Source organism: Miniopterus schreibersii, assembly GCF_964146895.1.
Source record: "Miniopterus schreibersii genome assembly, chromosome: 6".
Taxonomy (NCBI): domain Eukaryota; kingdom Metazoa; phylum Chordata; class Mammalia; order Chiroptera; family Miniopteridae; genus Miniopterus; species Miniopterus schreibersii.
The window spans coordinates 73,307,938-73,334,623 of record NC_138107.1 but is presented as its reverse complement, the minus strand read 5'-3'; the positions used below and the strand labels follow the sequence as shown (position 1 = coordinate 73,334,623).

The following is a 26,686-nucleotide window of genomic DNA, read 5'->3' as shown; positions in this document are numbered from 1 at the left end:
AAACACCTCAAAGTAAAATAGTGGCCTTTGATGCTAAGTGATGCTCCCTTGAATTAGGAAAACCTGTGAAGGCAGTGTTGCATCCAGAGCTGAGATATAATGTGTAGTTTTTATTTGGCTCCAATATCATTGGCTCCTTTATTCTTTTCCATAGTATTTCTTATTTCCTGTGGAGTCTGTATTCTGAAGTTGTTATGAACAGAGTGCCTCTGTACAGCACATCTTATGCCGACCCAAGTCTCTTCTCCCCCTTAATGTCTGTCTGCTAGTCCCTTGAAATATGGCTTTCTAGAATTTGAAAATAACTTTTTTTTTTTCAATTAGAAAGCTGGAAATATTGGTCAGATAGCTTGTTTTATGGTCCTGATTATTAATCCCTTGTTGACAGAATTTATATTGTCCAACTGAATACTTAGCATCAGTCCTCAGTTTCTAAAGTGGACTTGCAAGTGCTTTGTCCAAGTCTTGATTCATCTGTCATTGGACATTTAAGCACTGAGCATGGTCTGAGCTTCTGCATGATAAATGTATATGGGAGTTAGGCTTATTATTTTCTAGAAAATAAGGTTCCAAAGTTTGTCTAGCTCCTCAGTGGGTTGGTGCCTTCTGTCTCATTACTGTCTTGGCTCTCGCAGTGCTCTGAATTATACGTGTTCGGAAGCTTAAATGGTGTTGGGTAGTTTTTCTCTGTTCCGTGAGTACTATTCTCCTTAGCAGTGTTTTCTATTTGAGGAATTACCAGTTAAGAAAGAATCTATAAAATTTTCTTTTCTTAGGTGCCACTTTGAATTTTGATTTAAAGAACAATATATTTTTCACAGCAAGAACTCGTTGCATTTAACAGCTTCTCATCCTTGAGGCTCCTACAGAAATAGTTGTGAAAGAATTGTGCAAAAATGCCAACAATTGACACACTTGACCAGATAACCCAGATAAATATGGGGGTACAAACCTGCCCGGAGAGGAAGCTGGGAAAGTGCATTTGGTGTATGTGAACTGGGCCATGCAAGTGTTATTAGTAAAATCATGTGTATTTAACTTCAGAGAATTGAGGTTTGGGGTATGTTAAAATTTCTTCTGTAACTTTTTTTTTTTTTTTTTAATGCTATGAAAGCCTTTTTTTTAATGCTATGGCATTGTTTTTCTGGTAAAGAGAACCATCCTTTAAAATTTGTATCCCTGACACTGTGTTGGAAGTAGAAAAGTTTATATTCTAGAAAAAGTTTAAATTCCAAGGTGAAATTCTAGGAAGAACCCTTTGTTCTAGTGCCCTCAGTCCCCAGCGCAAGGCCTATTCGGGTAGCAGTAATGTGCATGGTAATTGGCTGTTGCAAGAACACTTGGCTGGTTCTCAAGATTTTCATTCAGGCTCTGGTTCTCAGAAGCTCCTGACCTGACTCTTTAGTGTGGCAGACACACCAAACAGGACCTGGCTGCCTGCTTCCTGCATTCCAGCTCCATTGGTAGATGCTCTAAATTAACCACAGCACTGGTGGGTTCATTTAAATATAGCTCACTCCTTGGGCATAAGGTTAAGTTGTTGAAATGATTATTGAGCTCATGTAACAGAGTGTCATTGGTTCAGATCTATGGTTCTCAATCTTGGCAGTGAGTTAAAATCACCTGGAGACCTTTTAAATATCTGGATGCGCAGGCTGCTCCCTGGGTAATTATCTGAGAATCTCTGGGGGTGGGAGCCAGGTGGCAGTAGTTTTTTTAACTCCCCAGGAGGTTCCATTGTGCCATCTAGGCTGAGAACTGGTTTCTGTCCATTTCCTATCTAGTGCTTTTCCAGTTGACCTTCTCCGTAGGTTTAATTTGGAGGTGGAAGTGTACCTTGCTTATGGAAACCACCTGGAAAACATAACAGCGGCTGCCCTCAATCTAGTGAGTTTATGGAGTTTATATCTTATTTTACTCCCAGTAATTTTTGGAAGAAAATAGAGATGTGAATATGAGTATGGGTATACTTGGATGGGCACATGCATGTGCACATATATTCAGGCATATATTTATGCACTTTTATGTAGAAATATGTGCAGTTAGACAAAATGGTGGGTAATTAGCTTTCTTTTTGTCTACTTTGCTTAGCTGCCACGCTGCCTTCCTGTCCCATCTCCCCCTCAAAACAAGCCATGGTCAACTTTGGGTAGCTAATTAAGAATTAAGTTTTTTGTAGAAGATTATACACTTTCCCCATAGATTTTCGGGTGACCCGTGAACTCTCATCACCAGCTCCTGGCTCCGTGACCAGCCTTTGTTTCCTCTGTGAGCTCCTGGCACAAGGAAGACCTTCTCCGTGATGCTCTCCCCTCCGCCTCGCTGACCGATCTGCCGCCATCCCTTTGGGTTAATCTTTCCTTCCCCTCTTTTTTCCCTTCTCATTAGAAGTTACTCCACTGATGGCTCAGTCCAGTAACTTCTGCTCTTTCCACTCAAATTGATACCTCGGGCTCTATGTGTCAGAACTGCCTGAGGCACTCCTGAGCTGCTTTTGTGTGTGCTTGTGAGGCTTTGTGGTGCCATCGGTTGCAACTTGAAGCCTTTGCAGTGAGGGCTCACCTCTGGCAGAACTGATTTCCCATTTTCTTTCTCCCCTGCAGCTGGCATCTGTCTAGCCGCAAAATCCAGGACCTAAGTGAAAAGGGCAGGAGGGGACATTGAATGGGACTGGTTCCTAAGGAAGAGGAAGACTCTCTTTGATTCCCCCCCCCTCAAGATTATACTGAAACTAGCCCGGCTGGGGTGGCTCAGCGGTTGGGCATCGACCTGGGATCCAGGTGATCAGGGCTCGATTCCCCTGTCAGGGCACATGCCCGGGTTACGGGCTCGATCAGTGACTCTCATCATTGATGTTTCTCTCTCTCTCTCCCTCTCCTTTCTTCTCTCTGAAATCAATAAAGATATATTAAAAAAAAAGAAAAAGAAAAAAAAAAAGATTATACTGAAACTAAATATGTGGGAAGGCATTTGGCTGTGAGCTTATATTGACTACCCAGTCACTTAGGGACAATGCTAAACTATTACTTTGTCCTAGGCCCCTGGCTGCCAGGGATCCACAACCCACTACCTGAGGGATTAGGGGCAAGGGCTGTTCTCTTCCTTGGTTTCTTCCTTTTTGAAACAGGGGTCATCATACCGTCACAGGGTTGCTGTAAGGATTGAGTGAGTTAATACTTAGAACAGTGCCTGACATGCATAAGGGCGGAGTGTTGTTATAATTACTGTGGCCATGGTTACTAAGGATTGGTACTGCATCACTGTGAAAATACGGACCTACCCTGGCATGCTAAATCGTTCCCTTCAGCACATTTTTATTTATAAGTGTAAAGCCTCCATCATGAGAGAATCAGAATGTGAGGCTGATTCAGACATAATTGCAGCGGTGTGTTCGCATCACCATGGGCCCTGCTCAGATGTAGGGAGCCTCATCCAGGCACATCGGATGGTGCTTTTGACAAATGTACAGAGTGTTCCAGAAGGCGGTTATGTGCTGGCCCGGGAGAGAGGCACTTAGATTGTGTTGTGATGGAGTTGGACACCCATGCCAGCCCATCTTGAGTGACTTTGATTTCTGTGGTGCTCAAGAGTGTTTTTATTACTATGTCATAGTTCCAAATTTTAAGTTCTTCCCTAAAATATTATTGCTATAGGCTTATTACACTTTAAATCATAAAGGTGGACTTTCATTCCCTTTAAACCACAAAGATGGACGTCCCAGACCTGTTTTGACTTGAAACCAGTTGCTGTCACGTCATTGAGTATGTTTCTCTACAAGGAAAATAGAGGAAGCATATGCAGCTTGCATTTGCATGGCTTTCATGAGAAGCAAGCAGTTTGGGTTTCTTCGAACAAAGTACGTAAACGGAAAAGAAAATAGCAGTAAGCCATCTTACTCGTTAGCCGCAAATTTTAGAAGAGACTCTCAAATTGCAGAGGCTCATTTATAGCCTATCCTGTATTTGTGTGTGTGTGTGGTGTGCATGAGAGACTTTTCTCCCTAAGAAAATAATATCTTGTTCAATTTTTAATTTAGATTTTTATCTTTTTAATAATTTAATAATTTAATGAGAGTAAATCTTAAAATATATCACTTTCTTAGGTGGGTTGTGGGTTTAGATGCTCTGAGGAATGCCCTCCAATTTCCTGTATGTATACAATAGTCACTGTGGTAATTTATTAAACAAATATGCCCTAAGCCATTCTTAAAATATTAAAATTATATCATTCTTCAATAAAAAAATTATTTTTGAAAACAAGATAGTATTATTATATATCATTACACTTAACACTGGAATAAACCCAGGCATTTCTTTTGCAACAGTGGCTTTCTACCTCCTACCATCCTGTGAAGATGCACTTGTGTATATAAAATGGTATATCCATATGCTTTGTAAAGTGGTTTTCGCATAAGTCCCAGTATCAGGAGCTAACATAGAAGCAGACGAGATGGCTCTAGAGTAGAAAGAAAGCATTAAAATGAATTGAGAAATATGGGTGGGGGTGGGAACTATTTGTAGTCTAGAGAGCTGTGGGAGGGCACGTGCCTTTGAATAGGAAGACCCCATGGTCTGATAACCCAGTGAGACCTCACAGGGAAGAACGCCAGTTTGGCATTTCGGATCCAATCATTGGTGGGCCGGCTGTACCTAAAGTAGTCAACTTTGAGAGTGTCATTCCGTTTATTTACAAATTGATCGGGTTCGACATTGGCCTGCTATTAGCTGAAAAATCATGGAGAAAAAAATTGTCCCAATCGTTAACCAACTTGTGCAACAGGAACCTACACCGTTACCCGAGAGAGCCGCGTGTCATTGTGACAGCGCTGGAGATTCAGTGAGGCACCCTCCAGAGAGGGCGAGCCTTCAGGGTTCTGGAGAGAGGAAGGAGCCCAGGGGGTCAGGAGGAGCAGAAGGCCCTTCTGTTCTAAAGCTGGCCACTGGTTCACAGACAGTCCTTTAGCCACCCTTGAAATATTTAAGTTGATACCGTTTTTCAGTAAAAATAACTCGCTATTGAACATAAGATAGTATTACTATGTACAGACACACTTAACACTAGGATAAACCCAGGTGGATGGAGTTCAGACTCGGGAGCTGGGCCTTCCCAGCCGTTGTGAAGTGTGCAGTGACTGCTTTATAAAGCACGTTGTTGTTTTGTGTTACAGATGAACCTACTAGGAGACACGTTCATAGAACAATTTGCAGTTTATCTAAAACACACGTCCTTTGGTTTTATAAACCTCCCTCTTTCTGTTGGTGAACAGGGAGCTGGATAAAGCCTGCATCTGGGCCCTAAAGGGACATGGGTGCTGCTTGTTTCGGGGGTTCCGGGACGAGTCTCTTCCTCCATGCCCGTGTGGATACAGGAGCCAGGTAGTAGTATGTCCAGGAAAAAAATGAGTTTTTATCATGGTTTTGATTCCTTCACTACAATAGCGCATGTGTCTAGAACAGCTCTTTTTTTAATACATCAAAGATTTTAGTGCCTTTAACAATGGAAGTGTAGCAGTTTTGCCTTATGATAAAAGGCAAAATGATCCATTTGTGGTGTTTTAGGAAGTTTGCCCAAAGGCTCCTTTGTGATAATTCTTCCTCAATTGCTTGTCTAAAGTTCACGTGAGTTTTAAGGCAGGGCCTTAACACTTGGATGTGAAAGGTGAAAAGGTTTTAGAGACGAGGTTCGGGGTGCCCTAAGTGTGCTTGTCAACCTGTTCATCCTTCTGAATTGTTATTTCTATATAGAACCCCCTAAAATCTCAATGGCCCGAGGTCAGGCAAAACTAAAACAAGTCCTGTTATCAAAAAACATACTGGATATCTAGTTCTCAGAAATTAATGCTTCATATCTTTTTTTGAAAGCAATTATTGATGCACTAGGAATCTTTTTGGCTTAGCAGTTGCAAATTTCAAAAGCTTCTGGGCTTGCTATGTAATCCTAAATATATTTGTCTCTAATCTGTATAATTTAGCTTAAGGCTTTGGGTGTTCTGGTTGGTTGCTGACAATTATAGTGGATATGCTAATCCTGTTCAGTGTGGGCCTTAACAGAATGAAAATGACCAAACCTCAGACTTAACCACTATGATTATATAATTTGGCATTTCTAGTAGGCACTTCCTTTCTCTAGGTTGGTTTCAGAACTGTGTCAGAGAATTGTATATACTTTTTTGGTCAACATTGGTGTTATCAAATAAACCAGTAACTGTGTAAAGCTTCATAATTCAAACCTTCATACACACTTTATTTTTCATGAAAAGCACGTCTTATTCCACCCCATGCACATGTCTACATACTGAGTGGGTTTATTCTGTGACAACTACGAAGGGGTTTTATTTTTTTAAGTCCTCCTGTCTGTACTTTCTAACCCATTTAACATTGAGACAGCCAGACTGCTTGGTTTTTATGATAAGAAGGATTTATTTGGTAATGCTTTGAAGCTGACCTGTGTTGGATTCTCAGTAAGAGATCATTGATGAAAACAAAGCGGGGTTTAATAGGCCCATTCTGCGGTGTCCTAACGCCAGTTTGTGAATGTTGTTTTGATAGAGCATTGCAATATTGGGCCATGATTTGAATGAGTAGTTTTTAGTGAAGAATATGATCATTGACACATAGACCTTAGATTTGAGAATGGTCTGCTTTTATCTGCAGCATGTTGATTTCAGTGTGGGAACGGGGCCGACGTCTTAATCTCTCTGGGGTCACTGACCATGGTGGTGATGGTTACTTTGATGTCATCGTGGCTAGGCCACAGTGTCCAGTTCTTTAGGCAAACGCTAGTCTAGAAGTTGTTACGAAGGCATTTTGCAGATAAGATTAACATTTACAGTCGGTTGACTTTAAGTAAAGGAGATTACCCCTGGTAATATAGAGAGCCCAATCCAATCAGCCGAAGGTCTCAGAGCAAAACCTGAGGTTTCCCAGGGAGGACTGTTGCCTCAAGGCCATAACACAGAAATCCCTCCTGAGTTCCCGGCCTGCCGCCTTCCCTTCAAATTCTGGGCTTGCCAGCCTGTAGTCCCAGCAGCCATTACTCCTTAATATAAATCTCCTTACAAGTATGTAATGCGTATATTATCTTTTTCTCCAGAGAAACAGAACCCAAAAAAAGCTGTTGGAGAACCTGACTGAAACATTGACCCTCAGAAAGAAAATCAAGGGTTTACCCCCAGAATTATGCAATAACGTCTTAATTACTTTTTAAGAGAGAACATTTTAAATTAATTTAATTTTCAGGTCAAAACAGAGGATATTAAACCTTCCTAAACTGAAAAAAAAATCTTTATTGATGTCAGTTTTAATTTCAGGGAGTTTTAGGAGAAAGAATTGGAAAGAGCAGCAAAGCAGCAAAGGATAGGACTGGGGAAGCATCTCTGTGCAGATGCCTAGTGGCCTGAAGACTCCGGGCTGCCACGCTCCTAATGTGCCCATAAAGTAATAGACTGAATTGATTTACTGTTCTTTAGCATTGCTTTTGTCTCACACACCTTGAGATGTCATCTCTCAAGTCACATAGCCATAGTGATCCATCCATAAAAAGTTGTGTCATTGAGGGCAAGCCTGTATATCTTATTAATCTTTATCTCCCCTTCCCTAGAGTTTTTCACATAGTTGGTTTCCATTCAGTTGCAGGTAGGTGAGAGAGAGAGGGAAGTCTGCACGCCGCAGGTGCAGGAACCATAGTGTGGCCCCCCTTCTAACCAGAACTCCCAGTGAGGCTTCCATTGTCATTTAGCTTTAAGTGCGAAACCTCTGGGGGGCGTCAGTCGAATGAGTAAAACAGTACAACAGAGCAGCCTTCAAATGAACCCCTGTACGGTCTGAGCACATGCAGAGGGACAATGACAGCAAGGGGGGGGGGCTGTTTGATCTCTCTCGGGCTTTTTCTCTCTGCTCGACTATTTCCCCCTGGATATATAGCTTGAGTTTCCATCTTCATCAGGTCATGAATCACAGGATCAGAAGAGACTCGAGAGATCTAAAAATCCAACCTGCCCACAATGCATTAATGCAACCCATCATCCCAGATCCGTGTATGTGCAAGCTGTCTTCAGGGACGGAAAGCACAGCTTGTTATATTCTGGTACCTTCCAATCATCAGCCCCTAGGTCTGTCTTCCAGAACTACATGAAAAGTAGAAAGCCTTCCATGCATTAACCTCTAATTCAATTATTTTAATCTTTCAGAGTCTTGTCTTATTTTCTCCAGAGGAAAATGTCTCTTCTTTCAAATGCTCCTCCTGTAGTGGGCTGCTCTCTTCTGAATGTGTTCTGACTTATCCCATTTGAAATATCTAGATCAGACCCTGTGACCTGAGGACCAGAAACGACAGAAGGCTGTTCCCCTTGTTCAGCATGCGGGGCGTCTGCTGAGAGCGCCCGTGATGCTGTTAGGATTTTACTGCCTCCTCACGCTGCCAGGTGTAGCGAGCTTGCTGTCCAGGGACCCTCCTTCCTTGTACCTGCTGAAGGTTGGGGAGGTCTTCATGTTCTACCTGTGCAGTTGTACTTTTGTAATATAAAAAGAGGTGTTCATATGTGTTGCTACTAAATATAATCTTTTTAGCTATAGCCCATTTATTTGCATCTGTTGAAATCATCTTGGACCATCTCTCAGCTTTACTTGATCTACAGATATAAATCCCTCGTTCTCATCTAAATCTACAATAAGAACATTAACCGCCTTTCCTTTCCATCGCCCCCTTCTCCAGCTTTCAACTGGACTGTTGCAGGAACTTGGTATCCCTGATCCCCCCTCCCCCCAAATAAGCCTTCCACACGGCCAGGGGGTGCCTGTTAAAAACAACAACTTGAGGGATTCTTGTACTCTTGTCCTTGCCATCTAGCCCCTTGACCACCACTTGAGATCTCTTTTCCCCACCTGGACAAAGTAGTTATGTAACTGGTTCTTGTTTCTCAAGTGTCACTCCTTCTCCCTGCCACCCCCGCCTCTGCCAGCTGCTAGACTGGCCTGCTTGGACCACACATTTAGTCATCAACACCCCTGAATGGCTCCCTTGCTTTGTTTAGTGGGAGAACATTATATGCTTTGGCTGCTGCCTTCCCTCCGATGTCATCCCCAGAGCACCTCATTTTGCATCCTTAACATGACTTGGTGACTCCTAAAGCAAGACAAGGAACCACCTTTTCTTAGTATTTTTAATCTTTATAATGGTGTGGCTCAAAAATAAAGCTAAACACGGAACTGCTCACAGACCAGTGATGAATTCGATAACTTTTAGAAAGACAGTCCTGGCTCTCTGTCTGATGATCCCGTTGAACCCAGTGATTGATTTCTTTGCCTCATTTTGAATCTTACTGTAAAGTTGGATTTCTAACCTAATGAGGGTGTTCTGTTAGAGAAGAGGACTTATGGGGCACATTTCAACTTTTGTCAAGTTCAGAAGTCCATGTAATAATAGACATTAATAAACTGTTATCAATGAGAATAATGAACAGGAGGGCCTACGGGCATTCTAACTTACGTTTATTGGGTTAAAGTTTAATGTGGCATTTTATAATATTTGCAACTCAGCTACTGCTACCTAACATTTAGGAAAGGGTTTTAAAGAAAGCTTAGTATGCACACCGTATATTCTGATAAATGAACCCTCAGGGTTTAAAATTTGTTGATGGTGGAGCAGACATGGGGAAATGGGTTTTGCTGGCACTGCCAAGTGTTCACCATGCAGCAAAGATTTACAGAAATGCAATAAAAGGCACAGCAGGGACCTAGTACCTCTTCGTTGATGGCATGTCACTACTACAGTAGTATTTACTGTTTTTCTTATATGCCTGTTAACAGAAGGTGGTAAAGTGAAGATCAAAGCAAACCTGCCTTTTTATTTTCCTTTCAAAGGGTCAGTCTTCCTTTGTGCAGGATTTCTTTGTCCCGCAGCCTGCTGGAAACTCTGCACAGTGCTTTAAGGTGGCAGAATGTGGTGCCTTTATCACCACAGAAGCCATCAGGAAGTGGCACCGTTCTAGGAAACCCTTTCACTATAAGAATGGGGACAACAGACGACCAGCTGGGACCCTTTTTATTCCCCAGGGCTTGTTCGATTCCATGTCAACCTGCGCTGGCTTCGTCATTTCAAGTCATATAAGGGAGGGTTGTTTTTTTTAAGTTGCATTAAACCATGGATTTCAAAAACTCCTGCTAGAAGTAAATTGCAGCTTATCTTAGGGAGATGCATTAAATATTTACGAGATTGCTGAAGTGCAGTAGTTTTGAAGACTTAATCATCTCTGCTAATGTAGAAACGTGCAAAAATGTTTTGGCATTTCTGGGCCCCACTGACAAGTCATTAACTTACATGTATCTAGAACTGTAATTTATCAGCACCTGGCCATTGGATGCAGCAGTAATAATTTCTGTTTTCAACTGTGGTCCTCAATTAGTACAAATCATGCTCTTTCCCATTTCAGTCTTGTTTTTGTACAGCTCACTAGGCTTTTACAAGGGAAAAAAATCTAGGTATGCTTCTGACTGGTTAAGCAATTTCTCTTTGCAAGAGGATATTCTTGGATTCACTCATGGGCAATGCTATTTTCCAATTTTATTGTCAGAATGTAAGGGCTTAGGAAGCAGAAGTGTGAGCGGAAGCCCGAAGGTGTATGTGTGCATGCGTGTGCCTACATGTGTCTAGTCATTTATGTAACACTGGCAGCCAGGCCCGTCATGAGTCGCCGTCCCCTGCATGTCAGCGAGTTTGACTCTGCTTCATGTTTACCCACCTCACAGGTTGGAGCTGGGCCAGAGGTACCAGGCAGCCGGGGTAGACGGACAGACATAAATCATTGTGTACTAAGGGAGTGGGGCTGGGGGTGGGGGTGGGGAGTAAGGTGGGAACAGCAGTTGTTCAAGGGCCTGTCCTCCTGTTTCATTCACAGCGGTGAAAAGGAGTGCCATTTTCACCTGTGATTGGGAGTACATTTTAGGATGATACTATAAACATTTTTTTCTCTGTATGAAGCCAATCTAGTTGTAAAATCTACCCTTCTGCACTAGGCAGTATCTCATTTCTCTCAAGTTTGTACGAAGTCTCCATTAATACATCATTTATCATTTTAACAATGTTAACAAAACATTTGCAAAACCCAGCTGACTCTTGGGAGTCTGCATACACCAGTTCCCATGGGGACTGGATTAAGGTTCTGTATCTGCAGGTGACACGCATGGTCAGTTGTACGACATCAAACTGAAAATGCTTATTAGTGTTGGGAATAGAAGAATAGAAGTATTTCTTTTTCTTCTGGGGATATTTAAATTTAAGACTTCACTGCCTGCCTTTCCATATTTGCTTTTGTTTTGGGACTTTTGTAGCTCCATGCCCCTACAGGGGCAAGCCACAGTATTCCCGAAATTAAATAAGAATTAACTCCTAAATCCATTAAAGACTGGGTTTGAGCATTTATGAAACTAATCTCAAATGTATTTATATGTCTTAAATGAGCTGAAAAATGTGTAGTTCATGGGTAGGGGGGAAAAATCCTTCCTTCATTAAGACTGTTTGATCTTGGACTGTTTGCTTCCCGGTCACTGGTTACAGCTGTGCCTGGGACTCAGCCAGTTGGTGCTGGAGTCAGAATTTACAGGGCTGTAGGATGGGCCTGGGTATAATCCTGACTCAGTGACTTAACTAGCTATGTGACTTCAACCTCTCTGAGCCTCAGTTTCCTGATCTGTTGGGATATAATAACTGACAAAGATGACATTTCTAATGTACCCAGCACAGCATCTGACATAAAGTTGAGCATTTCCCAGGTGGTGGGCTGTTATTATATTCCTTTACTTGACCCCACTCTACCTCATGGGGTGTATGATGGTGGCGACTTTTGGGTCAAGATTAAACCCAGGGCCATCTGCCAAAAGGTAGTTTAGACAATACGTGTGTGTGTGTATATGTGTGTTTTGCTAGTGTAAATCCTCACCTGATCTCTGGAATTAGAAGAAAGAAACCAAAGTGGATTTGAAAATATTTTAATTTCACAGATATGTATGTGTTTAATACTGGTCTATGTTTATTGGTCATCTGATTTTAAAAAATAGTAAATTTAAAAATCATGTTTAATTCAGAAAAAAGGATGAGTTTACCAAACAGAGAATTATGGAAGTATTTAGCCAATTTGTAGCCACTGTTCATTTCTTAAACAACAAGATCTGGAATATTTGAGGCATGGATCCTCCCTCCCCTCCCCTCTCCACATCTTGCCATTTCCATAAAAGCTGTAGAGCAGGATCTGGGATTCTAAACTATGTAGGTCAAATATTTGTCCTAAGGAGAAGCCCTGGACTAGGAAGAAGGAGATCTAAATTTTCATTGTAGAGCTGCTGCCAGCTGACATTGGCCTGGGCAGAGAATTTTGGTCCATGGTCCTCAGTTTCCTTATGTGTAAAATAACCTTGATTCAGAAGTTTTCTCACACCCATTCAGTTCTGAAACTCCATTTTATTCTATTGCAAATCTCTGTTTCATGCATTAGTGTGATTTTAAATAAACTCCATGTCTGAAATTTCCTGCATTTCTCTAAGCCACAGATCTAAACACGTGTTAACTTAAATGCCCAGCCTTTGGAGGGTAAATGATGTCATCACCCCAATATTACAGAGAAAACCAAGGGACCAGGAGGAAGGCGAGTTGTTCACAGTTGCTCTTCCACACAAAGGATTTAGAGAGGATATTTTACTTGCCCTAGAGTCCTGAGATCCCCCCTGGATCTGGAGGTTTAACTATTGAGAAAAAGTAAGAGAGTGGCTTGATGCGGGAGGATTTGGACTTTTTAAGCAGACATGAACTTGATTAAAAGGCAAAAAAAAATACTATTTTCTGAATTTGGCAGTTGGCATCTCCTAATGTCGTTTATTGTAAATTTAATTTTTTTTCATAGGCAACATAAATTTTAGGCAGCCTAGAAACGAAGAGTTTTAAAGTGAGAAAGCTTTTATTTCAGAAGAAAACAATCATCACATGATTGTGTGCTTTGGAAAAACAGTCCAACAAAGGACTGGAATTGGGTCAAGTGTTGGGAATGGCTCGGCACTGCTGGTAGTGACTTTTCCCGAAGCCACAGGGGTTGGGGGAGTTTGCTGGATAGAATGGAGGCGGTTGTTTCTCCCTTTGAGGATTGTAGTGTCTCACTTGTGTCTGCTTGCCTGTAGAAGGGGCATTCTAAATTGTCATCTCTGAGAGTAGGCACAGTTCTCCCCGTTCCCGTCTTCACTGGAGGGTCTCAGGTACGTGGCCATGCTCGCCCCCCTGACAGGTATGGCCAGACCTGTGTTTATACAGACTCTGGGGTGGTAAGAATGTCTGGAAAGTTGGGATGTGTTACTGAGTGTGAAATGAGCTGTGGGGTTACCAGCATGCCTTCATTCATCCAGGGACTTGCAGACATTGTTATGATAGAAAATCTAGAAAACCTGGCCCCCCGAAGAAGAAAAGTCCTTCTTTCCTTGAGCCCCTTTCCCCCGCCTGGGGAGTCCGCTGCTGCTTGTGCAAAGGAAACCACATTTCTCCTCCCATCCTGCCGCCGCCGCCTGGGAAGGGAGCTGCCCAGCAGACTGGCTGCCTCGCCTCGCCTCGCCTCGCCCGCACTGCAACCCTCTGCTGGTGGGTTCCCAGGACCCGCAGCTTCTCCCGGCGTGGAGCCGCCCCCAGGCCTCCTGGATTAGGATATGTCAGGGTTGTCAGGGCAACTCTGAAGGGCAGCGGATCAGATTTTCCCCTCTGCTGTGTGCTGAATATTTTCCTGTGCCGTAGCAGGAAGAAGACTGGGGAAAGGTACTGCAGCAGGAAGGAGAAGCTGGGATGTGATTAAACAGGTTAGGCAGCGGACGGAGGCATCTGAACCTGCGTTCCTTTACTAGGGTGTTTCTGGAAGGAGTGTGTGTGTGTGTGTGTGTGTGTGTGTGTGTGTGTGTGAGAGAGAGAGAGAGTCTGTAAGAGAGCCAGAGCCAGCACATGTGCCTGTGGGGAGTAAGTGGGAGGGGGCTGGTAGGGGAGGGGGGGTTGCTGCTAGGTGAGGGGGAACCGCAGGGCCTTAGTTGCCAAGTGGCTGGTAGTATCTGTCAGCTGTCTGCACACTGTTTACCCATCGGGGATCCATTACAAGCGCTCAAATGAACAGGCAGCTTAGAAACTAGCAGCTTCCTGGGAGCTGCAATTACATAAGCATATATATTTAATATAATAATAATTAAAAAGCAAGTAGCAGCGGTATGCCTGGATCAGCTACAGTTCTCCGGCAAGAGAGACTGAAGAAGACCAATGCAAGGCCAGTTCCCCTTGGTTTATTCACCATTAATGAGGAAGATGAACAGCAAAAGAATGGAAATTCCAGAAGACCGAAAGGTATGCACTAGCTCTCTACCCTTTGGTCGGAGCCAGCCCATTTCCCACGCTGCCTGTAGCACATTTTACAAACTCGGTTCGTGGTGCATGCTGTGTGGAGTGCTCCTGACCTCCCAGCACAGTTTGATGGTGGTGTTTACGCACTCGAGGGCTGTGTATGCATGAAACAGGGAAGGGATTTTGCATATTTGGTAGGTTTCAGATCAGCTGCCTTTTTGACCGAAGCTACTTTCTTGGCCTAAAGAGCTTTAATTTTCACATGCTCACTTAAATAGTTACCCGTGACTCTGTCCGCCTCAGGAGGAGATACGAGTTACCAAGGTTGAAGTGAACCTCTCCCCACCTTCCTTAGGTGCATCTAGTGATTCTCTTTAATGAAGTGAGTTTCTCCTTGAAAGGGGTGAGTTAGATCAAGTGACCTAGGACTGCAGCCTTTCCATGGGCGGAGGGTCAAGATGTTCCTTTTCTAGTCTGAAATGCCAAGAGCCTGAAGAGGAGGAAAACCAACCAGGGGTGGGACTGTAGGGGGCAAAGCCAGGGACCAGGGAGGGGACCAGGAGCCTTTATCACTTCTGATGATAACTCTGCTACTGAACAGAATGGAGAGCTCTGCTGCTTGTACTGTTTTTGTTTGTTTGTTTGTTGTTTTTTTTGTTTTTCATAATGATGAAATGGAGCAGCAGCTTGCCTGGCTTCTCAAGTCCCGGGTGCTGCATCATCTTTAGCTTTGTCTCATTCCCACCCAGGCTCTGAACCACCAGGGCTGTACTTATCAGAGGTGGCAATATCATGCATTTTCGAAGAAGGGCTCCAAGTCTTGCATTTTAAGTTTTCCAGTATCCTGATTCTTGCAGCCCCCTTCCCCAAAAATATATAAGCTGTCCTCTTAAGTGAATAGGTTATATGCTTGGTTGTTTCTATGTGCTGATTAAATTTAGCTTGCATCCAGATTTTTCTGTCACTCATACCAAATTTTCCTCTGTGTGGTACAAAGCAGTAGCATGGCAAAGTAGCAAGTAAATATTTAAGCAATGGTAGAATGAGGTTTAAATAGAATCCAGCATCTGAAGACTAGTAGCTTTCTTTTTCCTGGTCCTTGACAGAATCTTGGTTTTCTTTCATTAAGTATAATTGAAGCTATCTACTTTAAATCCAAAAGTATATTTTTGCTTCACTTTAAAAAGAAGGTATACAGGGAAGTTTTAATAAGTAGAAATCTTAGTACCGTAGTTGATTTTTGCTTTGCCATCAGATATAGCTACTCTCCGAGGACCAGATGACCTCAGGAATCTAATATGCTATGAATGGAAGGTGACTTAGCTGATTGTTTTATTTGTGCAGGAATTAGTTGAACCAGAGTGCGCTCTTGATGAAAACACAGTACTTTGAATTGCGAATAGCAAACCATTTGGCCCCTTGGCAGTAGCAGTGTTCACTTTCAAGTCTAGCTCTGTCCATCAATAAAACAGTGATGGAAATCTTCTATGTAGCATTTTTAACATGAAAACCACTAGCCACATGTGGCTAGGAGCACTTGAACTATGGCTATTACAACTGAAAAGGTGATTTTTAAATTTTGACTAATTTTGGTTGATTTAAACGCAGTCACATGTGGCTCGTGGCTGCCTTATTGGGCAGCGCTGTTCTAGACTGTAGAGCGTTGACCATGTGAATTTGCATCTTCTTCTTATGTCCATCCTTCATTGCTTCCTGGAGCCAGGTACAGTGGAGTCCTGAAATGAAGGCGCTTACTAGGAAGGGCACCCCGGGGCAGCTCGCCTCTTCCCATCAGGGGAGCACAGCAACCTCGACTTAGGGACAGTTTCTTCCCTTTTTTATTTGTCAGAGATAATTTCATTTTTCCTTTCCCACTTAAATGTTGTTACCTGCTCTGAATTTCATTCTTACCAGTCACTAGTTTCCTGTACCATCTTTTACAACTTTTAATATACTTATATTTTCTAAGTTATTATTTCCAAAGCATCATAGCAAATTGACATACAGATTGTCTTTCATGCGTGACTGTTAAGCAGTCAGAAACTTTATTTTCTTTCCTGCCTGTGCTCCACGGTCTAATCAGCCAACCATGTCCAAACCTGTTCTTTATGCTTGGTATGTTTCTTTTTTGTCATTACTGGGAATAAGGATGCTTGCTCTTTAAATTCAGTAAGCTAAGTGCTCTGTCCAGGATTGCCTGGGTTAATGACAAGTAGCATCTTTCTAGGTGCTCTACTGTTGGGTAACCATCATAATGAACTCAGTAGGAATGAACATGCTGATTACCATCTGGACTTCCAATAATGGCCTTACAATTACCTGATGGGGCAAGACAGTAGTTTGGTTAGCTGGTAGACTGGATCAATTCTTGAAGGAGATATTTCTCTCCCATGTAATCAATAGAAATGTAAATGTTTTACTTGCCTTGGCCTTCTGCTGTTGCTCTTATGCCTCAGAACCCATGCTTCAGAGTAATGCTGACCTTAAGGCCGGCTTAGGAGAAGCTGTTCAGGTACTGCAATGCCCAAATACCCTTGGATGCATTTCGAGACAAGCCTGTCTCATGGTGAATTTTGCTGAGTACAGTTGTGATTATTAAGTAGTCAGACATTTTCTCCCTAAACCCACATTTGTTAAATGCTCACTCTGTGTAGATTACTCTGCTAGGGCATGTGACAGTGATGCAGAGATAATTGGCATGGTTTCTGCTTTCAGAATATTTAACTGCCTAGTGGAAGAAGACAAGTATGTACAAATAATTAGAGACTATAAATGGAACCAGGGAAGGGCTGATAGGGTTAATGAAATTGTCTACACACACATCGGTGCCCTTCTCTAGACTGTAAGCTTCTTATGGGCCAGCACTGACTGGAACATGACTGAATGTAGGTAAACTTAACATTCAAATGTAATTTTCACAGGCTCTGAAGGTCTTTGTAACGTAGGAATTCTAAGAAATTTTGATAGTATTAGAGTTGTCCTTCCAAGGTAACTCCTTTGAAGGAGACAGTAGGGACTATGTTTGGATGTGTCTGATACATTAACTGCATCACTCTCTGCCACACTGCATTTATCTAATAGTATATCAGGAATCTACTGTGTTCTGTAGTTTTCCATCCTACTATTCATCATTGTCTTTGGTGGAAAGTGAAGGTATATGTTTACAGGGTGTTATTAATTGACTACTTTATTAATGTCTAAGTTAATGTCTTCTGCCCCTTTTGCTAGCTAATTGCAGGTTAGATTGTAAGGGAATAAAATTTCTCCTTGAAATCTGGACACAGTAGTTCTGAGAAACTGTGTTCTCCTTCTCCTCTACCCCTCCCTTTTGGTTAAAATGTGTATTTATGGAGACTGCAGTGGCTTCTCCTCTTTTGGCTTGTCCCCTGCAAAGGTAGAATTTCTGCCAGTTAAGGTTTCCAAAGGAAATATAATCTTCCGTTTATCATTTATGTTCCTGTTGGATAGGTGATGATCTAGCAACTGAAATGCCCTCTTTGTAAATCATGAGTCTTTTTCTTTTCAAAGAGGAGTGTTATGTGAAGAAGCGTGACTGTCACTCTAGAATCATTATCACACACTTCCTTGTTTCTGTTCCTCTTTTGTCCTGTAAGACTTGCCCATTTTTGTGCGATTTCAGGACTAGGCAAAAGGTTTTAGCAGTAGAACTTTACAGCTAATGAGGCAAAAGTATAGTTTAGAAGAGCAATAATAACAAGATTGCTGTTATGAAGAGAAAATCTTAAAGTCAAATTAATTGGTTCAACTTGTATTTGCTAAAGAGACCCTATGTGTAATGTTTTATTCAAAGCATTTATATAAAAATAAGAAGAATAGTGATGTGAAGAACACAGATCATGATATCTGATGTATGGCTCGTACTCAGTGGGTTCTCTGTAAATATATCTGTTGAATGAGTATAACCATCTCCCGGGCAATCTGTGTTACAGAAGTAGAAATTACCATACTTAACACTGTATACAAGGTGAATGTGATTTAACCTGTACATAACCATATTTTTTGTATAGTGAGGTACTACATATAATGGAAATTGCTTGCTATGTAAAACTAAAAGGCTTAAAAATTGTGTGCCTGTTTTAAGAGCTGTAATTGATGGGGGCTAACATAGCTGACTGTTCCAATAGTAGGAACCCAACACAAGTATTTGGTGAGAATCTCCCAACTGATAAATCTTAGGCATTATTTTTGGAAGGTTAAATTGAGTATCCATTTCTACTAACATCAGCTTGTCTCTAGGAGCAACTTTAAATTTAATTCATTGTTACCTAAGATTTTCCAGACGATTTTATAGGTACCTCGATATTGTCTTTAGCAGAAACTAATACCTTTAGAGCAACAAACATAATTTTATTAAGAGAGTCCATCTTAATTCTCAGATCTTCTAGGCATTTAAAAAGAGCCCAGTTTATGTTGGACCATCTATATGTTAGGTTTATGTTCTAGATTTGCCAAATTCAAAAGGCTCAGCTCCAGGTGCAAAGGCCCAGAGATTATCACAGATGGACATAAGACATTATGTTTGAAATACTTAGCAGAACACCCTATATTTTGCTGACTATATAATGCAAGTTCTATTTTTAGGCTATCTTCCCAGCAATGATTTTGTTAGAGAATTCTAATAGATTCTGTCCAGATTCCAAAGAATTTTCCATGCCAGGTCCAGCGTGGAGTGTGAAATGAGGATGGAGCTTAGAAGTATAAACCAAGGAAAATTTTTCACAGTTTTGGTCTTGAATATATACAGCTCTTGGGGCTAGAGTCTTCCTTACATTAAGTGTGCTAAGTGCTTATATATCATTTCTAATCCTTAATTTATTAGGCACAGGCCTAGTAAATTAGTAGCAGGATATTCAGTGGAACCTGTCATCCTAAATCATCACTGGGAACAAAAGTGTAGAGGCTGATGCCACGTCTCTAGTCCGCATAGGATTACTTTCAAGGTCAGGAATCAAGTGTATTTGTCAAGGGGTGACTTGGAGAAGGAGTGAAGTGTTAGAATCTCTGCGGGCCCCTTTTAAAATTTTCGCAAACAATCCCGGCCAGGCTTGGCTCAGCACTTGAGCGTCGACCTGGGATCCAGGCGATCAGGGTTCAATTCCTGGTCAGGGCACATGCCTGGTTGTGGGCTTGATTGATGACTCTCATCATTGGTGTTTCTGTCTCTCTCTCTCCCTCTCCTTTCCTCTCTCTGAAATCAATAAAGATATATTTTTAAAAAAAAAAATTAAAAAAAAAATTAAAATTTTCCCAAACAAGGTAGCACAAAATTTAAATAAAAATGCAACTTCAAGAGAAGTTTTTCCCTTCCAAACAAATTGTTGTTGCTTCTTAGCCCCTAAACTATAGACCTATGGAAATTCAGGACCTGCCACTATCGGGGATGTCAATTCATATGGTGGGAAAAGTTTAAGGAGGTTGACTGGCAATGAGTGGCCACAGTCCAAGTTTGCCAATGTTTATTAGAAATTCAGACTAAAGCTGAAAGACTGTTCGATGTGACAGAAAAAGCACTGCCTGTGCTAACAGGCCAGTTACTGTTTAACCTTTCCAAGCCCCAGGTTCTCAGCTGTAAAGTGAGATTAATGGGGGAGTGGAGGCAGGGTGGAGGGGATCAATGGGGGAAAAATAGGGGACATCCGCCATACTTTCAACAATAAAAATTTTAAAAAATAATAAAATAAAATCATGCTCACAGGTGGTGGTGAGGATTAGAGATGATATATAAGCAGTTAGCACACTCTCTGGAAAACATTTGGGGCTCGTTCAATGATAGTTTTAAAAATCGTCATTTGTAATCAGATGTCCGCATTTTCTGGTAACTTCTGCCAACATGTTCTCTTTGTCTGTTTCAGCCCCATAATCAGTTTAGTTTCTACAGAGATACTTTCTCTGGTCTCATCCCCTACCTTTTGCCTTAACTTGCTTGTGAGTGAGAATTTCCAGGAAGGCTTCCTCTTGTCTCAGGCCTGTGCAGTCCCGTCCCCGCGAGAGGCCTGTGCGACTGGACCCTTGTCCTGTGCGTTCACGCGGGTCAGGTGTGCTAGGTGACAGGCGGATACGCATTGCAGTGCCCTGTACTTCAGCCCTGAGAAGTGGAGATGCACTGCACTGTGGCAGATCACCTCGCTTGTTATTTTAAATACAATTAAGGGGGTGGACCTTTTATTCCTTGGGATTGATGGGGACTGCCTGGTCGTCTGCTGTCTTAGAAACCAATCAAAAGGAATATTTTTTTCTTTATGTTCTGTGCTTTGTGTTTTGTTTTTGCCTCTGTGTGTGTGTGTGTGTGTATGCGCACACGCGCGTGCAAATTGCTTGATGAAATGACCGAGGCTTGTGGGCCGAGGCGATCGAACCCTGATCGCCTGGATCCTAGGTCGACACTTAACCACCGAGCCACGCCCGGCCGGGCCAGATGACGATTTTTAAAACTATCATTGAACGAGCCCCAAATGTTTTGCAGAGAGTGTGCTAACTGCTGGTGACTCAGGTTGTAGGAGCCACGTTTGGGGCTGCCAGCTTTCCGCGGGCCATTTTTCCTGTCTCATGCTATTTTTAGCTCCAGGACTTCTTGCTCTACCTTTCCCTCCGTTTTGTTTCTGTCGTCTCGTTTCTTTCAGCAGCCAGCGCCCACCTGGCCGAAGCGCTGCAGTGGCTGTCGCGCCGGGGCTGTTCAGTGCAGGTGCAAGTGCATCTTTTTATCCGACGCAGGGCTCCTCCTGCTGCCTGGTGCGCACTTCAGCTCCTTCTCCCTGCGCTGCACTGTTCCTGCTCAGCTTCACTTATCTTTCCCTTTAAGTGTCCTTTCCTCAAGACTGTCCCAGATCAGGTTAGGTCCCCATCATCTAGGCTCTCATAGGATCACGAACTTATCTTTTCTTGCTCCAACCAAATTGTAGATTGTTTGAGTAGTTGTATATTGTGTGTCTCCCCAACTAGACTAAGCTCTGAGAGTGCAATGTGACTGTTTCATTCACACTATGTCCTCAGCCCCTAATATAGGGCCTAGTACATAGTTGAGGCTCCTTAAATATTTGTTACATGACTGATGAGATGACACACTGGCACTGCCAGCGCAAGGAAATGATGGAGCACAGCTGGCCAGGCCTTAGAACATTCCAGGGTCCAGGACTTTGGTCTGAATCTGGGAAAGGCCTAGAGATACCAGATCAGTCATCATCCTGCCTGGTGATGGGACAAGGACTTTTGTATTAAAGACCTTTGCCCACTAGTCTTCATGCAGAGAGGACACGTTGATAGTTTTCTGCTAGGACATTATATCTGGGGTGTCTACTGATTCTGCGATGACTTGGACCAAATTCCAAGCTAGACCATTCCAGAAACACTTTCTACCATCTTTCCTTGAACTGCCAGAGCACATTATGAAATGTTCATTTTGAGTTTGTGGTAGATACGTATCACAGCCACATTTGAAGTATTATAAGCATTTACCTCCCTCTTGAACAATCGAAATTCACTATCATGACTAGAAAGCATAAGTTGTAAGCCAGTGGGAATTTATACGAGAGACAAATCCTCATTGACTTAAACTCTCCCAGAGCTCTTTGACAAGTGTCCCCTATTCGGCCCACTCCCCTGTGGATCCAGAAACATCTGGGAGCAAGAACCAAGCTGCTATGAACTTGGCTGACCTGCTTATTCCTAGTCAGTTCCCTCGGGTTCCCCACCCATTCCAGTGCATCTCATTAAGCCACCCTCGGAACTTTCCTTTCATGCCTCCCTTTTATAACACCATCTCTGCATCCGCCTTTTTTCCAGGGCCCAGAAAAACAGGTTCTTTGTAGGTAGACAGTTTCTGGTGCAGGCCTTTCAGGCAGCAGTGTGGAAAGAGGAGCAACCGAGACTTTAGGATTCAAAAAGCTCAACACTCTGGGTTTTCCCCTAGGCTTCCTTCAGGAATCACGCTTCCTTTTTGTAAGCTTGTTAACCCCTGATTCTCCTGACACTGCAGGTTAGAGTGCCTTAGAAATGGAACTCCAAGCTGGCCACTTGGTCAAAACTTCTGATCATCAACCAACTTGACAACGTTTTCTCACAATCCAAGTGACTTCAGAATCATCTTTACTCCACTGCCACAGGTTGCAGTAACACTGACATTTACTTTGATGTTACATGGCCTTCACTTCAACTCCATTTAGCCAGCCAGCCAGCCAGCAGTGTAGGTCTATGTTGGGACTTGTTATCACTCCTCCTACAGTATCATGAACTCAGAAATCCCCCAAGACACTCACAAACTTCAGATGCAGCAAACACTGCTTTTTGTGTCCACCCTGGGTTGACAGTGTGCTCGGTATTACCAGGTATGTGAGCTCATCCTCCTACCTGCACCGCGGCCTCACACCTCCCGGACCCTGCATCCTCTGCATGGCCCCTGGGCTGGTGAACCCTCTGTGTTCTTGCAGCTGTTAGTGCCCTTCCAGCTCACTTGTCCTTTTTTCAGGCCTGGAACTCATGGATGACCATTTCAACGCCTGGAATGATGCCTGGGCTTCCTTGCAGGCTCTGAGTATGCCCACATGGCCTCTTCTTTCTTCTTTAGGGCTGCTGAGTGTTACTGTGAGAGTGCGTGGGTCTGTTCCACTGTCCTGGTCTCCGACCCTCAGATGAGCCGTTCCTGCTGCTGCTGGCCAGTTGTTTTAGTCAGATCGCATCGCAGCTGGTATCCACCCCGTCTCATGCACTCTACCTCACTCTTAACTTCTAACATTTTCTGCCACTTTGCTATGGATATTGAGGATGTATTAATTTAGCTTCTAGGTCATAATTTACTTGCTTGAATTGAGGGAGAAAATAAAGCCTGTATTATTCTAAGTAAAACTCAACAACAGATAAGAGAAGAACTTCAGTTTTTATTTTATGTGATTTTGGAGAAGGAAGAGGGTAAGATTTTAAGTGACAGTTGGCCTCCAGCATTGGATTTAACTAAATCCCAGTGCCAAAGGATGATTACGGTTATGTGGGCAAAATCAATTTCCTTTTCCTGGTGCTTATGAAGATCTCCTTCTTAGAATACTTCAGGACGTCTAATGATGTGACATGATTTTGTGTGAAGCATTATAGGTAAGAGAAAAGGAAATTGAATGCTCCAGGCAACATTGGAGAATGTCTTGATCATTTCTTGTGGATCCTGACTACTGTAGATGCTTCATAGGCAAATTAATATAATTACTAGTCTATATCTTATTGCTTTGGGAGAATAAGATTAAAGAATGAGGCCATCCTACTTTTAGGTGATGCATTAAAAAGCAGAGCTTTAATTCAGGACGCGGGGGTTTCGCAAATTCCTTTCTTCTGATAGTGCTGTCATAATCATTACAGTGGAGGCGACCTAGTCATTCCTGTTGCCCTAGACTTGGTTCTTCCAAGATTAAGGACTCTTAATGACTCTAGGTAATAGGAAGTTTTTTGGCTGAATATGGGGCTATTTCCACTTTCCTCTAGGGTATTTTATCTTAAAACTTTACTGTTTTAGTGGGAAAGTTAAAACAGAAAAAGAAAAAAAAAGAAACCATCTTGGGTTATGATTGATGGTTCATCCTGGACAAGCCTGTAGCATTTTTCATTATCTGTTTCCTCACCCTGTGGCCCTGACACTTAGAGTTCATTCTTCTAAGATGTTGACTGACAAAGAGCTGACATCCCTGTGTGAAGCCATAGCAAATATACTAGATCAACATATAGCTTAGGACAATTAGGATGGCAGAATGTATTGATGCCAAAATTCAGAATCTCTGATATGTTAAAAGACTGAGAAAAATCAATTTCCTTTTCCTAGTGCTTATGAAGATCTCCTTCTTAGAATACTTCAGGACGTCTAATGATGTGACAGGTCTTTGATAGGGTAGTCCCTTGTGAAAACCAAGTTTTCTAACTGGTAAAATGATTGAGTCAAGTTTTAATGTGTTAGAAGTATATCTGAAATTTAAAATCGAGGATTGTATGTCAAAGTAAATGTTGAATTAAAGCCACTTGCATCTGAGCAGTGCTGTCATGGTCTCCTGGAGGCACTATGGTAGAGGAATTAATAACTTGGATTCTAGAGCCAGTTTTACCAACCTCCTAACTGTATGCTTTAGGCAAGACACTCAATATTTCTTTGTCTATTTGCTTCATCTATAAGTCAGGGATAATAGCAACACCTATCTCACAGGGTTGTTAAGGATTAGGTGGGACATTATGTGAAACGTGCTGGTAACTGTGCCTGGCACTCACAAGCTAATATGTAAGTTTAGTGAAGGTTATTTGGAAATTTTCCTTAGTTCAGTAGCTTTATTGTAGTAGTTCTGAAAAAATAGCATTTCTGCTAAGACTTCTAAATTTTAGAAAACTTGAAACCAGTTAAAAGAAAGTTGTACCTGCTTGATGAGACTCAATTAAATAAAGATTATTTTCCTTCTACATTTGACTTTTTATAACTTGAAAATAATCTCAGATGCCTAGTGATTGTATAACTATAGCAAATATTTTTATTAAAACTCATTATCCTTGACAATTACTTTCATAATAGTATTGTGAGCCAAATAGCACTTTTATATCAGCCACACAAATATGAAGACACTCAAGTGTGTTTGAAATTGTAAGTTATTGTGTTCTTAAGGCAATATTCCAGAAGATACTACTTTATAGCTTGATAACTCATTTTCACCTTACACATTGTTGTAAGATTATATAATTTTCCGGTCTACTGTTTTATCCTTCATTTTGACCTTTATTTTTTAATTTTTATTAATTAAATTTATTGGGCGGACATTGGTTAATAAAATTATATAGGTTTCAGATATACAATTCTATGATACAGCATCTGTATATTGCCTTGTGTACCCACCACCCAAAGTCACATCTTCTTCCATCACCATATATTTGATCCCCTTTACCCTTTACCATTCCCCCTCCCGTCTTCCCATCGGTAACCGCTATACTATTGTCTGTGTCTATAAGTTTTTGCTTGTTTGTTTTTCTTGTTTGTTCATTTGTTTGTTGCTTTCAGTTGTATATCCCACATATGAGTGAAATCATTGTTCTTTACTTTTTTTACTTATTTCGCTTAGCGTGATATTCTCAGGCTCCATCCATGTTGTTGTAAATGGCAGTATTTCATCTTTTCTTACAGCTGAGTAGTATTCCATTGTCTATATGTACCACATCTTCTTTATCCAATCATCTGTTGAAGGATACTTCTGTTGTTTCCATGTGTTGGCCACTGTGAATAATGCTGCAGTAAACGTAGAGGGTGCATATATATTTGCCAATAAACATTTTCAATTTCTTTTGGTACATCTCCCCCAAAAGTAACTTGAAGACGTTTATTCACAAAGATACATGTGCCCCTATGTTAGAAAACCAGACACACAGACCAATGGAACAGAATTGAAAGCCCAGAAATAAACCCACATGCATATGGGCAAATAATTTTTGACAAAGGAGCCAAAAACAAAGAATGGAGAAAAGAAAGCCTCTTCAATAAATAGTTCTGGGAAAATTGGAAAACTATGTGCAAAAGAGTGAAACTAGACTACTATTTATCCCCATATACAAAAATTAACATTTTGTCTTTTAAAAGGGAGTTATAATTTATAACATTTCAAGAATCATGATTTTAAGAAAAAGCATAAAAGGCATAGCGCTAACATAATAAATACCCATATACCTGGATCCAGACCATTTTTAAAAATATTAAGATACTTTGTATTAAATATATATGATATTTATGGGAAATATAAATAAAATATTATGGCTGATGTCATAGTTTCCTAAGTATTCTCCCATGGTTTGTCTCATTCTGTCCCTCCCTCCCTTTTTCCTTCCCAGGGAGATAAATGCATTCTTCCCATCAGCTCCTGCACTTTTACTACAGGTGTAGACCTATAAATAATACCATTTGTGTGTTTAAGTTTGATATAAATTATATCATATTAATGCGTCACTTTACTATTTTGTACTTTTTTCTCACGTTTTGAGATACCTATCCAAAGTGATCAATATAGTTTATTTGTTTTAACTGATGCCTAGAATTCTGCAATGTGAGTTTACCACAGTTTAATTCTTTAATGTGACTTGACCACAGTTGACTTTTACTATTTTCCCAGTTGAAGGATGGGAAAGTTGATTAGTGTTATTTTGTTTTGCCTTGTTGCTGCTACAAATCATGCTGCAATAACCACTTATAGACTTCTCCTTGGATGTATGTGCAAGTTTCTCTGTGTATTCCTAAAAGTGGTGTGTGCCCTCTCACATGCCAAACTGCTTTCCCCTTGTATTATATGTCCACACTTCCCTATCTCCTCCCTTAGAC

At 41.7% G+C, this 26,686-nt stretch overlaps 1 protein-coding gene across 7 annotated transcripts in view; it reads left to right on the top strand.

The window, feature by feature from the left end:
* The window catches only part of MAP7 (microtubule associated protein 7), a gene marked incomplete at both ends in the record, with an annotated part of 135,445 nt that overhangs the window by 5,878 nt on the left and 102,881 nt on the right, over positions 1–26,686 (top strand). Inside the window, one exon of one of the 7 annotated variants that reach the window (XM_081140312.1) lies at positions 13,991–14,355. The exons of 4 other annotated variants lie outside the window; for them this stretch is intronic. In XM_081140312.1, coding sequence (XP_080996438.1) covers positions 14,223–14,355 — 133 coding nt within the window. Of the gene's footprint in view, positions 1–13,990; positions 14,356–26,686 lie in introns of those variants that run through there. 2 more of the 7 variants (XM_081140310.1, XM_081140311.1) reach the window with 2 other exon arrangements.